This window comes from Rosa chinensis, chromosome 1, assembly GCF_002994745.2.
Source record: "Rosa chinensis cultivar Old Blush chromosome 1, RchiOBHm-V2, whole genome shotgun sequence".
Lineage (NCBI taxonomy): Eukaryota > Viridiplantae > Streptophyta > Magnoliopsida > Rosales > Rosaceae > Rosa > Rosa chinensis.
In genome coordinates, this window is record NC_037088.1 from 9,190,400 (window position 1) to 9,201,963 (window position 11,564).

General features: G+C 35.7%; 1 protein-coding gene across 12 annotated transcripts; it reads left to right on the plus strand.

Annotated features, from left to right (window-relative positions):
- The first annotated feature begins 966 nt into the window (after positions 1 to 966).
- LOC112187811 (F-box protein CPR1-like) lies at positions 967 to 11,309 on the plus strand. 12 transcript variants are annotated; one of them, XM_040512959.1, is made up of 8 exons: positions 967 to 1,570; positions 2,364 to 2,431; positions 3,540 to 3,602; positions 7,571 to 7,811; positions 8,227 to 8,287; positions 8,615 to 8,711; positions 8,898 to 9,067; positions 10,051 to 11,305. In XM_040512959.1, the coding sequence occupies exons 7-8, from the start codon at positions 9,045 to 9,047 to the stop codon at positions 11,108 to 11,110; spliced, it is 1,083 nt and encodes a 360-aa protein (XP_040368893.1). In that variant the 5' UTR covers positions 967 to 1,570; positions 2,364 to 2,431; positions 3,540 to 3,602; positions 7,571 to 7,811; positions 8,227 to 8,287; positions 8,615 to 8,711; positions 8,898 to 9,044; the 3' UTR covers positions 11,111 to 11,305. The 12 variants fall into 12 exon arrangements, 10 of the variants coding, with proteins under 10 accessions (XP_040368893.1, XP_040368888.1, XP_040368892.1 ...); XM_040512954.1 differs by having other exon boundaries at positions 968 to 1,570; positions 8,216 to 8,287; positions 8,607 to 8,711; XM_040512958.1 differs by having other exon boundaries at positions 968 to 1,570; positions 8,216 to 8,287.
- The last annotated feature ends 255 nt before the right edge of the window (positions 11,310 to 11,564 follow it).

The window sequence follows — 11,564 nt, forward strand, 5'->3', positions numbered from 1 at the left end:
TTCCGAGGTATGGCACATGGAGTATGTGAAATGTTGTGGATTCGTAATGTCTTGAAGGACCTGGGTTACAAGCTTAAAGAGCCTATGGATTTGCATTGTGATAATACAGCTGCCATTGAGATTGCACATAATCCAGTTCAGCATGATAGAACAAAGCATGTGGAGGTTGACCGTCATTTTATTAAAGAAAATCTTGACAGAAAGGTTATTCGCTTTCCATTTGTAAACTCAGAGGAGCAATTAGCTGATGTTCTTACTAAAGGAGTGTCCAGGAAGGTATTTGACAGCTCAGTTGACAAGTTGGGCATGATAGATATCTATGCACCAACTTGAGGGGGAGTGTAGAATCGCTGTAAATCTGTATGCAATTAGGATTTTATTTAATTAGGATATCCTGTAATTATGGAAAGATTGTTTCCTATTACAGTTAGACTACTCCTTTGTACTTGTATATATACCCTCATTGTGGGATGAATAGAATTATCGAATTAACCTTGAATTGAAGTATTCTTTTCTACTAAATGAAGCAAAAGAGACGATGTCTTTGGAAAAGAAGAAAGAGGCGATGTCTTTGGTAAATAAAATGTTGTGATTCAACCATCAAGAAAGTACGTATATAGGGGGAAATGAAGCAAGAGAGACGACGTCTTTGGAAATGAAGAAGGAGGCGATGTCTTTGGTAAATGAAATGTTGTGATTCAACCATCAAGAGAGAGCGTATATAGGGGAAATGAAGCAAAAGAGACGATGTCTTTGGTAAATGAAATGTTGTGATCTTTAAATTCTACCAATATACAGAGGCCCATCAAGCTCCAAGGTATTTCAGTCTAATACAAAGCTCCTCCAAACCTACACGTCTAATACCGTTTAGGATGTACAATAGCAATATATAAAACAATTCTGCATTCAGGGTTTGGTTTACTTCTTAATAACAACTCATTATTCACAACTCAAAACTTCATCCAGCATACTGTTTCCATGAAGTTAACCTAAACTCAAATCATAAAAGGCATTAAATTTTGTCCATTTCAACCAATTCCATGAATGAAACTTTGATTTCCAGATTGACAACAAAAATAACAAAGAAAGTAATAACATGATTTCCAGATTTTCATGATTGGACCTAAACGGATTGCGTGGTACTTCTAAATAGAAAAGTTTAGAGTTTCAATTCATGCCAAAAATGAAATCTTTCTTTAACTTTTTTTGTTGGGTACAGATGAGTGAGATAACTCACAACCCCAGGTTTCTTCACAGAAAAGCACGCCTAAATTGGTGGCTGAAATTGGAAATTGAGCCGCCAAAATAACTAACTGCTTCTTCTTTCTTCTTCTTCCGCTTCTTCACCCCCAAAATCCAAAGCATAACAGAACCACCGCCACTGCCACCATAACAACCGCGGAGCTCTCTCCCCGAGCCCAATCACCAAACCCATTGCGATTCCAGTCCCGTCTTTAATTAACAGCCGATCAGTTCAACACAGCGCCTCGCATTTCAGCCACCAATTTAGGCGTGCTTTTCTGTGAAAGAAAGCTGGGAGTTAACTCAGTCTTGAACTCAGTAGATAAAGGTACTGGTAGGTTTTTCTCTGTACCCAACAAGAATGTTACAGAAATATTTCATTTTTGGCATGAATTGAAACTCTGAACTTTTCTATTTTGAAGAACCATGCAATCTGTTTAGGGTCCAATCATGAAAATCTAGAAATCATGTTATTACTTTCTTTGTTATTTTTGTTGTCAATCTGGAAATCAAAGTTTCATTCATGGAACTGGTTGAAATGGACAAAATTTAATGCCTTTTATGATTTGAGTTTAGGTTTATTTATCAACGAACTTGATGGAAACAGTGTGCTGGATGAAGTTTTGAGTTGTGAATAATGACTTGGTGTTTCTTTTTTACTTCTCAAGTTCTGAGTTGTTATTAAGAAGTAAGCCAAACCCTGCATGCAGAATTGTTTTATATATTGCCATTGTACATTCTAAACGATATTAGATGTGTAGGTTTGTAGGAGCTTTGTATTAGACTGAAATACCTGGAAGCTTGATGGGCTTCTGTATCGGTAGAATTTAAAGATCACAACATTTCATTTACCAAAGACATCGTCTCTTTTGCTTCATTTCCCCCTATATATGTACTTTCTTGATGATTGAATACCGGAATACGCTTGACTGGAAGGTTTTGAATGGATGTTTTGCCCTCTGGGTGAGTTTGGGGTGTTTATCTTTCAAGTTTACGTTTCTCTGTTTCTTGTTGCTTGTCCACTTTTATTTTATCTGTTGTTTTGCATCTTTTCGTTTTCTGTTGTTACAGTTTTATTTTGCTGATACAGTTATCGACTGATCTGTTTGATTACGTTTCAGGTTTCAGGCTTAGTGATACTTCAAAGAAGTTAGGGGAGAAGTTTGCTACAGGAGCTTTTGTTGTTAAGGTGATGTAGTTTTTAAAATTGTGTTCATTTGTTTGCAATCTTTTATTTAAGTGGCAGCACTTTGTCAGCTTTTATGGGAAAGTTAACAAATTTACCTTTTGTTATTGTTTTCAATTTTCGGTTTGTTATTCTGGAGCTCTGCTCTTGAAGTCATTATTATTAAATGAAATCTGTATCACTGAAAATTTATGTTCAAGTGAATTTGAAGCAATCTGTATCTATGTAGTTATCTGCAGGCAGTTAGGCATTTAAGCATTCATGACAACTGTTTGATGTTTTATTGGATGTGTTGAATTGTCATGTAATTGCAGCGGTTAGTCAACATTGCCTTATGATCACCCAAGATTGCAACCCCCTGAACCTTCCACCCTAAACTCTAAACCGTGAATATGAGCTATTGTTTTCTGAATTGAAGTTCTTTCAATACTGTATACTGTGCATGTTTTGCACAATGAACAGTACTGAGAAACATTAATTCAGGAGAATTTCAGACTTAAGGTTTAGAGTCAGCATACTTGAGTTAAAACTCTGAACCTAACTTTTCTATTCTCAAGTACCGTTGAATCTATTTGGGGTCCAATCGCTATTACATTGGTTTCTTTTTCATTGCACAGGTTATTCATGAAAATCTGGAAATCATGTTATCACTTTCTTTCTTATTTTTGTTGTCAATTTAGTTTGGTGTCAAAGTTTCATTCATGGAATTGGTTGACGTTGAAAAAATTTAATGCCTTTTATGATTTGATTTTAGGTTTATGTATCAGAAAACTAGATGGAGATTTGTGCTGTATGAATTTTGAGTTGTGAATAATGACTTCATGTTTCTTTTTTACTTCTCATGTTGGCACTATATACTATGGTTATGCTCCTCTTTCATTTGCTGCTTGAATGAAGTGTTGCTAGACTTAAATTTATCTAATCCTCAATTGATATGCTCCTCTTTCAAGTTTATGTTTCTCTGTTTCTTGTTGCTTGTGGAGCTCTTGTCCAATTTGCTTTGATTGTTTTCCCAAAAGAAAAATATGATTATTACACTGATCATTTGCTAGCATTAAAGCTGTCAGTTGAATGTGAAAGTATATATTAACTAGCAATTGGTTATTCACAGGTCAACATTCATTAGTGACCAAGATCTAAGGGTTGCAGTGTGAGTGTATCCACAAGGAAACAAGTAAGTGATTTCTTTTTACATGTTTAATTTGCTGAAATACTCTTCATAAGAATTTCTTAAGTCTAATACTAATTCGAAGTTTATCCATATATTACAAATTGTATAAGTAGCAGTTGTCTTCTCAATTGGATAATTATTCTTGATATACAATTATAGGTTGCTCTAATTGATTGGTATGGTTGTGAAATATAAGTTTCCTTCAGAGAATTATATAACTGAAAAATTAAACCTACAATTTGATTATGAATGCTGAAAAGTAATCCCTAATATAGGTTGTAGCAACTTCTGGAAAATATCGGTTTGTGTGGCACTATGTGTTGTTATCTGTTTGTCTTGGCTGGAGCCCTATTTTGCAGTTCGGTCCTAGTTTTTGGATTGTCCTCTTTCCCTTGATTGATATCTTTTCTGTTTGCTACGCAAAAACAAAAATAAGACAAAAAGAAACAAAACCAAACAAAAAACAGAAAACAAAAATGATAAAAACTTTTGGAAAAGATTGGTTATCCTGAACCCCACCCTTTCCCTTTTGTTATTCCCTACATACCATTTTCAATCAATGATGCTCTCTTCTTCAGGGGATGAAAGACAGAAAAAATTATTCTTCTTCCCGTCATGTCCCTGAAGATATTGTCAGGGATATTCTTAAAAGGCTATTTACCAAATCGCTGGTCCGGTTTCTAAGTGTATCAAAGGACTGGAATCATATAATTTCAGACCCAGGATTTGCTGCCAGCCATCTCAGTCACAATATATTAGTCTACAAATCTTTCCTTGATCTCTTATCACAAAAAGCTCCAACCTTCTGAGTACCCGTTAGCTACCAAGGATGCTCTTCATCTCTTTCCTAACGGCCTTCAAATGGGAAGCGTGGAGGTTGAACACCCGACTGGGAAAAAAAATCCTTTTGAGATATTTGGCTCAGTTGATGGGCTAAATCTGCATCTCTGATAAACCTTGCACATTAACAAGTCCTGTCTACATTTGCAATCCATCGATAAGGAAGTATGTACTACTTCCAAAGTCCCTCTTCCTCAAACCTGACTTCTCTGATGATCATAATCTTCTCTCGTTTGGGTTTAGCTCAGACCGCGATTACTACATAGTTGTCAGAACAGTGTGGGGAAAAAGTTCTGATGGAAGGTCAGCTTACATAGAGATCTATAGTTTGAACAGCAAATGTTGGAAGGAAATTGAAGAACTTCCTGATATTCTGAAGGAGTCTGTGAACTTTATCAAATGTGGAGTCTGCAAGGGAATTGTATACTGACTGATACCAGATATATATGAAGTCCATCTTCTCTGTTTGAACCTTAGCACTATGCTTTTCATAGCGCTGGAGCTACCCAATGCAATAATGGAGGGTGGATCTCTATTTTTGAGTCGATTCAAAGAAAATCTGTGTGTTTCATTGCCATACAACAGATAAGGTGGAGCATGCTGTTGACATCTGGGTTTTGGAAAACAGCTATTTCAAAAAGGAACACATGGCAATTTCAAAGGGAAGGGAGATTGATCCAGTTGGGTTTGGGCTGCATAATGAGCTGATTCTTGTGAAACTTGATGAGCACAATGAGTATAGACTAGAGCTATATGATTTGGAATCAGATGAGATGACTGACACTGGTATCAGAATGGCTGGAAAGCTGTTTGCTGATACCTATACTGAAAGCTTACTCTTGATCAACAATCCTAACAAAATGAAAACTTTATTTCTTAAAGTTTCAAGTTTTATTCTCTGTCCTTTCTGTCTAGTGTCTAGTGTCTGGTCTATCCTTTATGTTACCAGATTCATTTGTTCTGGCTTTGCGCAAAAGAAATACTGTGGAAACTGCTACTTACTCTCATTACAAGTGCAGAGCTGCTGAAGAAATTTACTTCCTGTACTCAATGTATACAGCTATTCCAAATCAGTTGGCTAGATGGAGCCAGTCTTGATGTGTTTCTAGACTTAGGAGTGATCCTACACATGGGACATAGTTGGATATGTTTCTTTTGGGCACGTGACCCTGCATTTTACGACAAGACTTGTACTACTTTTGCTAAAATGACAATCAATTTTGGTTGACCTTGTTTGCAGTATTTCTTAGGCATTTGTTTAGTAATTTTTTTTTTCTGCCACTGTGATTTTCATCAGTTTCTGTGGGAATGTGGTTTGGTTTTCTACTCCGTGGTGTGTTGGCCTAAGCTACAGCAGATTGCCAGTGTAGAATAATAGATGTAAGAGAGTATTCTTTAAACTCACTAGATTTAGAGGCTCAAAGAGATGCCTATAACTTAACTCTCTCCCACAGCTCTTCTAACTCCTCACCACCATAGGTTTTAAACATTCTCTTGTTTCTTTTCATCCATACATCCAGTGTAGAATAATAGATGTAAGAAAGTATTCTTTAAACTCACTAGATTTAGAGGCTCAAGGAGATGCCTATAACTTAACTCTCCCACAGCTCTTCCAACTCCGCACCACCATAGGTTTTAAACATTCTCTTGTTTCTTTTCATCCACACATCCAAATTTACAGCTAACAACCACATCCCCAAAAAAGTTTGGCCATTTTACCCTTACCGAAAGCATTATGCTTTACAAATCAATCTTTATTAAAGCATTTGACCAATCCACTCCTGCCCACTGTTTTGCCATTCCCCACCACCAGTTTTTCATAAAGGGTGAATTGATTTAATTCTGCTGAAAAAATATCCTTCATACTGGTTTGTGAGGGGAAATGGCGTACTATGGAATTTGTGTCAGTAACTAACTCTCTAGAGCAACTACATCAAGGAACCCCAATATCTGAAAGTTTAACGAAAGTCAAAGTAATATAAAACACGAACTGAAGAGTACTAACAAAACTAAAATAGAGAAGAATAAGCGGCCATTACATAGCAAACTAATTATTATATGGCTGTAATTAAGATGAAGAAGTTACATAATTTTAGCCAAAACATGAATAATAAGTCATAATGTTTCTTATTTCTTCAGAGCATTGAATCATTTGGGGTCCATTTTCCCCTTAACAATTTTTGGAAACTACATTTGCTTACTCCTCTATGGAACATTTCAATCCAAGTACTGAAAATGTTAACTGTGAAGGAGTACTTTCTATCCGTCGCTCTCAACTTATTGCTTTTCAAAATTTTTGATTTTTGTCTCTACCTCTTCATGGATAAAACACTGATGGTATTGTAACTTTGAATCCAATATGGAGGTTATATAGCTTGATAGTAAGTACCGTAAAATTAGCATCAGCTGAAACCCTCTCCAGGAACTTCCAATTTGAGGAAGAAAAAGGAGGAGAAACAAAAAAAAAAAAAACTCTATTTCCTTTCACACTGTGTTTGTCACTACCACCTATTTCAAACAATTTGCAATTGTGTGCTATTCCAATTTATTATACTCAACGTTCTGATACAATGTGCTTTGTTCCTGGGGTGATCCCCAAAATTTCTTTCTTGTTGTAAATGTGCATGCTGTCAATGAACTTGTTCAGAGTTTGGATTATTATTGGCTTCTCTGTGTGGGAGCCGCAATTAACCATTTTCATGTAGGCTCTTGCAAAAAATTGTGAGTCCCCTTCCTAAACCCTAAACAATTAGACATTTCCTTCATCAAGGCCTACTTGTGTATTGAAACCTCTCAATTGGTGACCGGAAGCGGGGTCCAAAAAATCAACGAAATCACTAAAATGGTTTTTTGGACCCCGCTTCTTACTGGTTCGTTAAAAATTAATACTGATGCGGCTTGAGATTCAGAATCTTTCTCTTGTCGCATTGCAGCAATGGCCTGAAACTCGTCAGGTGATATTGTTGCTGGTACTAGCAAGTCTGTATGTGCTCTGTCAGCAGTAGCTGCTGAAGCTTTGGCTGTGATTGAGGGTCTTTCTTTGGCTGCATCATTGAATGTCTCTTCTTTCATTTTAGAATCATACTCCTCCTATGTCATCTCAGCTCTAAAATTTGCAAGGGTTCCTTCAGATTAGACTGCTGCTCTGGTAATCTGGCATATCGCTCTTCGGTTCCTTCATTTACTGCAATTAGCTGGTATTGGTCCAGCAGACAAGCCAACCAAACGGCTGACGTCATAGCGACTTTGGCTTCCAGGTGGATGTGTCGTCATGATGGGAGACCAATCCACCTTCCTCCTTTACAAACCTGTGGTTGTTTGATAGTTCCCACATCAGCCCTCACGATCCTGTTCCTTGGGGTTTTGATGTTGGTTAGTTTCTTTTGTATTCCTGACTGTTGTTTTCATCTATATTCTTCTGTTCTCCCGTCCAAAAATATGAACTGTTGATGCCATGTTATTGATAAATCTGAGTAAAAGTTTTGTGAGTCATTTAGAATAAATACGCTGAATTTGAATGCAAAATTACATGTCTACTGGTAAATCTTTCTCTTAATAGGAGTATTGGCTCTGGTGTCTTGGACAGGCAATGTTCAAATTTAACAGAACCAAAAAAATATATCCTCTTTTGTATTTGTCTAGTTATGTTTCGTACCTACTCCCAATTTAACAGAACAGTAAAAATATAACCTATCTTCTAATTGTCTAGTTACATTTCGTACCTACTCCCAGATTTGATGGTTTTGTTACTTATTTCCTATTTCATAATTGTCTAGTCATGTTTCAGTTGTAGAGGGATAAAGGACAGCAATGTTCAAAGAGTGGAATCCCGTCAGATTATCCCGGAGGTAAACTTATTATTACCCTAGCAAAAGCTCAGTAGTGATCACTAAAAAATGATATCTTAAGTGGTTTTCTGATATAATTAGACTATCAAAGGAGGCTAAGTATAACATAGGTAGTTCATTAGGATATAACATTTCAAACTGATTTAATATGGATGTCAAATAATTATTTATTACTAGTTATTTAATCACAGTTGTTCAGCTAAGCTTTTCAGTAGATTATTTATGAATTATTATATGTTCTCTTTTGCAACCAACACACATTCACTTAATTAGTTTTATCAAATTTCTTTCTAATTATCATTTGAGGTTTCTGATTTAGTGCCACAGAAGACTGAAGCAAAGGACTCTGAAAAATAGAAGAACCACCAAGAAGGCAAGAATGGAGGAGAAGGAAAACTGGGACCTATCTACAATTTTATTATGTGTATGTCTCTTTTAAATAGACGTGAAGTCTTCTGTCCTTTTTCTTTTTTTTTGTTGGGTTTACAAATAGAAAGAATTTGCGAATCTTCTTTTGTGAAATGTTACATAGAAAGTTTAGCTCTCATTTACATGTATGTCCAACCAAAAAGTGAAACAAATCTGAAGGTTTCTTTTTATGTGGATGTAGGATCAAAGTGCGTAAGCACACATATGTTCTTTTGGAACATTTTTGTTGCCGAAGTGCACAATGCTATTTTTGTATTTGGAGCGGACCATGCAATTGAAAAAGCTCCCAAAGTACCTGCTACAATAGTAGAGGAAGTTAATCAAGAGCATGCTGATGCATTTGATTCTAAGGTATAACTAGACCAGCAATCTAGTGCTAAATCTGAAGATAAACTTTTCAACTACAAATTGAATTTTGGCTTTTAAACTTATAGCTGATTCTGCTTAGCTTTTGGCTCTCGTTAAGCGCAAGGAAAGAGGGAGTTCGTCATACAGATTGTGCTTTTTGGATTAGTTAGATCATGGTATTTGCAAGATATTTTTGCTGATAGATCTTATGAAATTTGGAGGTTTTTTTTTTTTTTTTCTATGGATCATGTCATTTAACTGATTTTTTTAAAATATTTTTTATTGATGTATTAAATCGTAAGTCGAATTTGTATCGATGTAATGTCACATTTTAGGTTTGTATCAACAATGGCAGTGCTCGGAAAAAGAAAAGAAAAAATAAAACATAATAAAAAAATTAAAAAAGGAATTCAATAGTTGTTTCTTGGATAAAATATTCATCAAACGCAAGAGTGGTTTGGAGTTAGGAGATGCTATCCAATCTACTATTGTCTAATCCAGTTTGAAATCCTAATCCAATCTTGTCTACTCTACCAAACCGTCCAAACGTAGGAAAAGTTTAGCCTTCAGCCTAATTTTTTCTGTCTCAATTTCTAGTTTGAATTATGTTTCCTAGTCCTAAGACGATTAGGCTCGACCAATTGTTTTATATTTATAAAATGTCTGAATATTGATCTTGTTGAAGGAAATCGATTTATGTGTGTCTGATCAAATTAGGATTAGTTCCATGATTGTAATAGGAGAGAATGTTTTAGAATTCCTAGTCCTATTCGGAATAATTTTCCTTTGTAACATTAAAACATGTCTTTGTAATCTCTATATATAGGACTCCTATTCTCAATAATGAAACACACAATTCTCTCATCAATCTCTCTCAAATCTCTCATTCTTAAACAGATCTGATATTGTCAAAAATTAACAGCAAGTATTGTTCTGTTTCACGATTCATAATTTTTTTAACTTTATTTGGTTTTAGTTTCTGTCAGGATGAAGGACTCGCATACGAAAAATTTCATATGTGAAGATATCTTGATTAACATTTTAGCAAGACTGCCTGCCAAATCCCTCGTACGGTTTATGTGTGTATGCAAGTCATGGAGTAATTTGATTGGCAGCTCAAGCTTTATTACCACACATCTCAACAGGAACATCAAAAATCATGATCATCTCTTCCTAATTTCTCACCACTATTATAGAGGCGGCCGCTCACTCATCTCACTTTCTTCTAATGAAACATTTGAGCAGTGCTTGGAGTTACAACATCCCTCGTGGACCAAAGAACGCTGTAGAGTATATGGTTCAAGCAATGGTTTAGTTTGTATTTCTGATCAAAAATTGAGTTCAACGAGTTCTATATGCATATGGAACCCATCTATTAGAAAATCTATATCTCTTCCCAAGACCTGCATCCCAGATCATAGCCGCTTATTTTCAAGAAGCTATCTGTCATTCTGCTTTCACCCAAATCATAATGATTACAAGGTGGTAAAGATGTTGCATGAACGGAAAAAGCGTTCCATGGAAGTTGAGGTGTATAGTCTTAGCACCAACTCCTGGAAGATGATTGAAATTACTCCTTGGTTTAATTCTACATGGAATTTCATAGGTCATGAGGTTTGCAATGGAATAGTATATTGGCTGATTTTTGAAGATTATTATAGGATTGTGTCCTTTGATACAAGGAGCGAAAAATTTGATGAGTTGGTGGTTCCAGATCCCATACCGCCTGTTAAGGGTGATGTCATTATTCAACTGTACAAGGAAACCATATGCCTGCTTCAAGGTCATAAGGACGTTGATTTATGGGTTCTGCAAGAAGGGTCTTTTCAAAGGCTGCGTACTATTTTTCTGCCTGAAGCAAATAATTTCCGACTAATAGGCTTATTTACAGATAATGGACTCTTGGTAAAAGAACAATCAAGATTCACTGACCTCAAGCTACAGTTGTTTGATCTTGAATCCAACCAGCTTAAAAGTACCGGAATCCTTATGTGCGATCGTAAGCGCCATACTTACATAGAAAGTCTAGTTCTACTCGATCATTGAAATTCATTTTTACATACAACTGTTGGATTATTATTTATTCATCTTCATGATCTCTTCCATTTTGTTTCTCAATCCTTTCCTTTGCCTTGTGTTTACTTCTCATAACCTGTTAAGTGGTGATTTTGTCTACGCTGGCACAAAAGTTATTCATCATGCCTATTAGGTTTTGAAATAATGCACGTGTTGAACAGTAATAGGGAAAGAATTATTTGGATAAAGAATGTGTTTAAACTGTTTAGCTCCATTACTCCACCTCCTTAACTCCATATCCAATTTATTCTGTCAGATGAAAGTACACTGAAGTAAAAGGAAGGAAATCAGCTGTCTCCAAAATCTCTGTCCCTCCAATAAACATTAGCCACCTGTCTTCTCTACTAACAGAGATTTAACTCTGTTAAACAGAGACTTAATTATGTTAAACTTAAATTATTTTTAGTTAAAGATAAAAACAACC

Bases quoted from the DNA above. Each gene is read 5' to 3' on its own strand.
- LOC112187811 (XM_040512959.1), top strand. From the start codon at position 9,045: ATGCTGATGCATTTGATTCTAAG. The intron at 9,068-10,050 runs GTATAACTAGAC...AGTTTCTGTCAG, and splicing joins CTGATGCATTTGATTCTAAG to GATGAAGGACTCGCATACGA.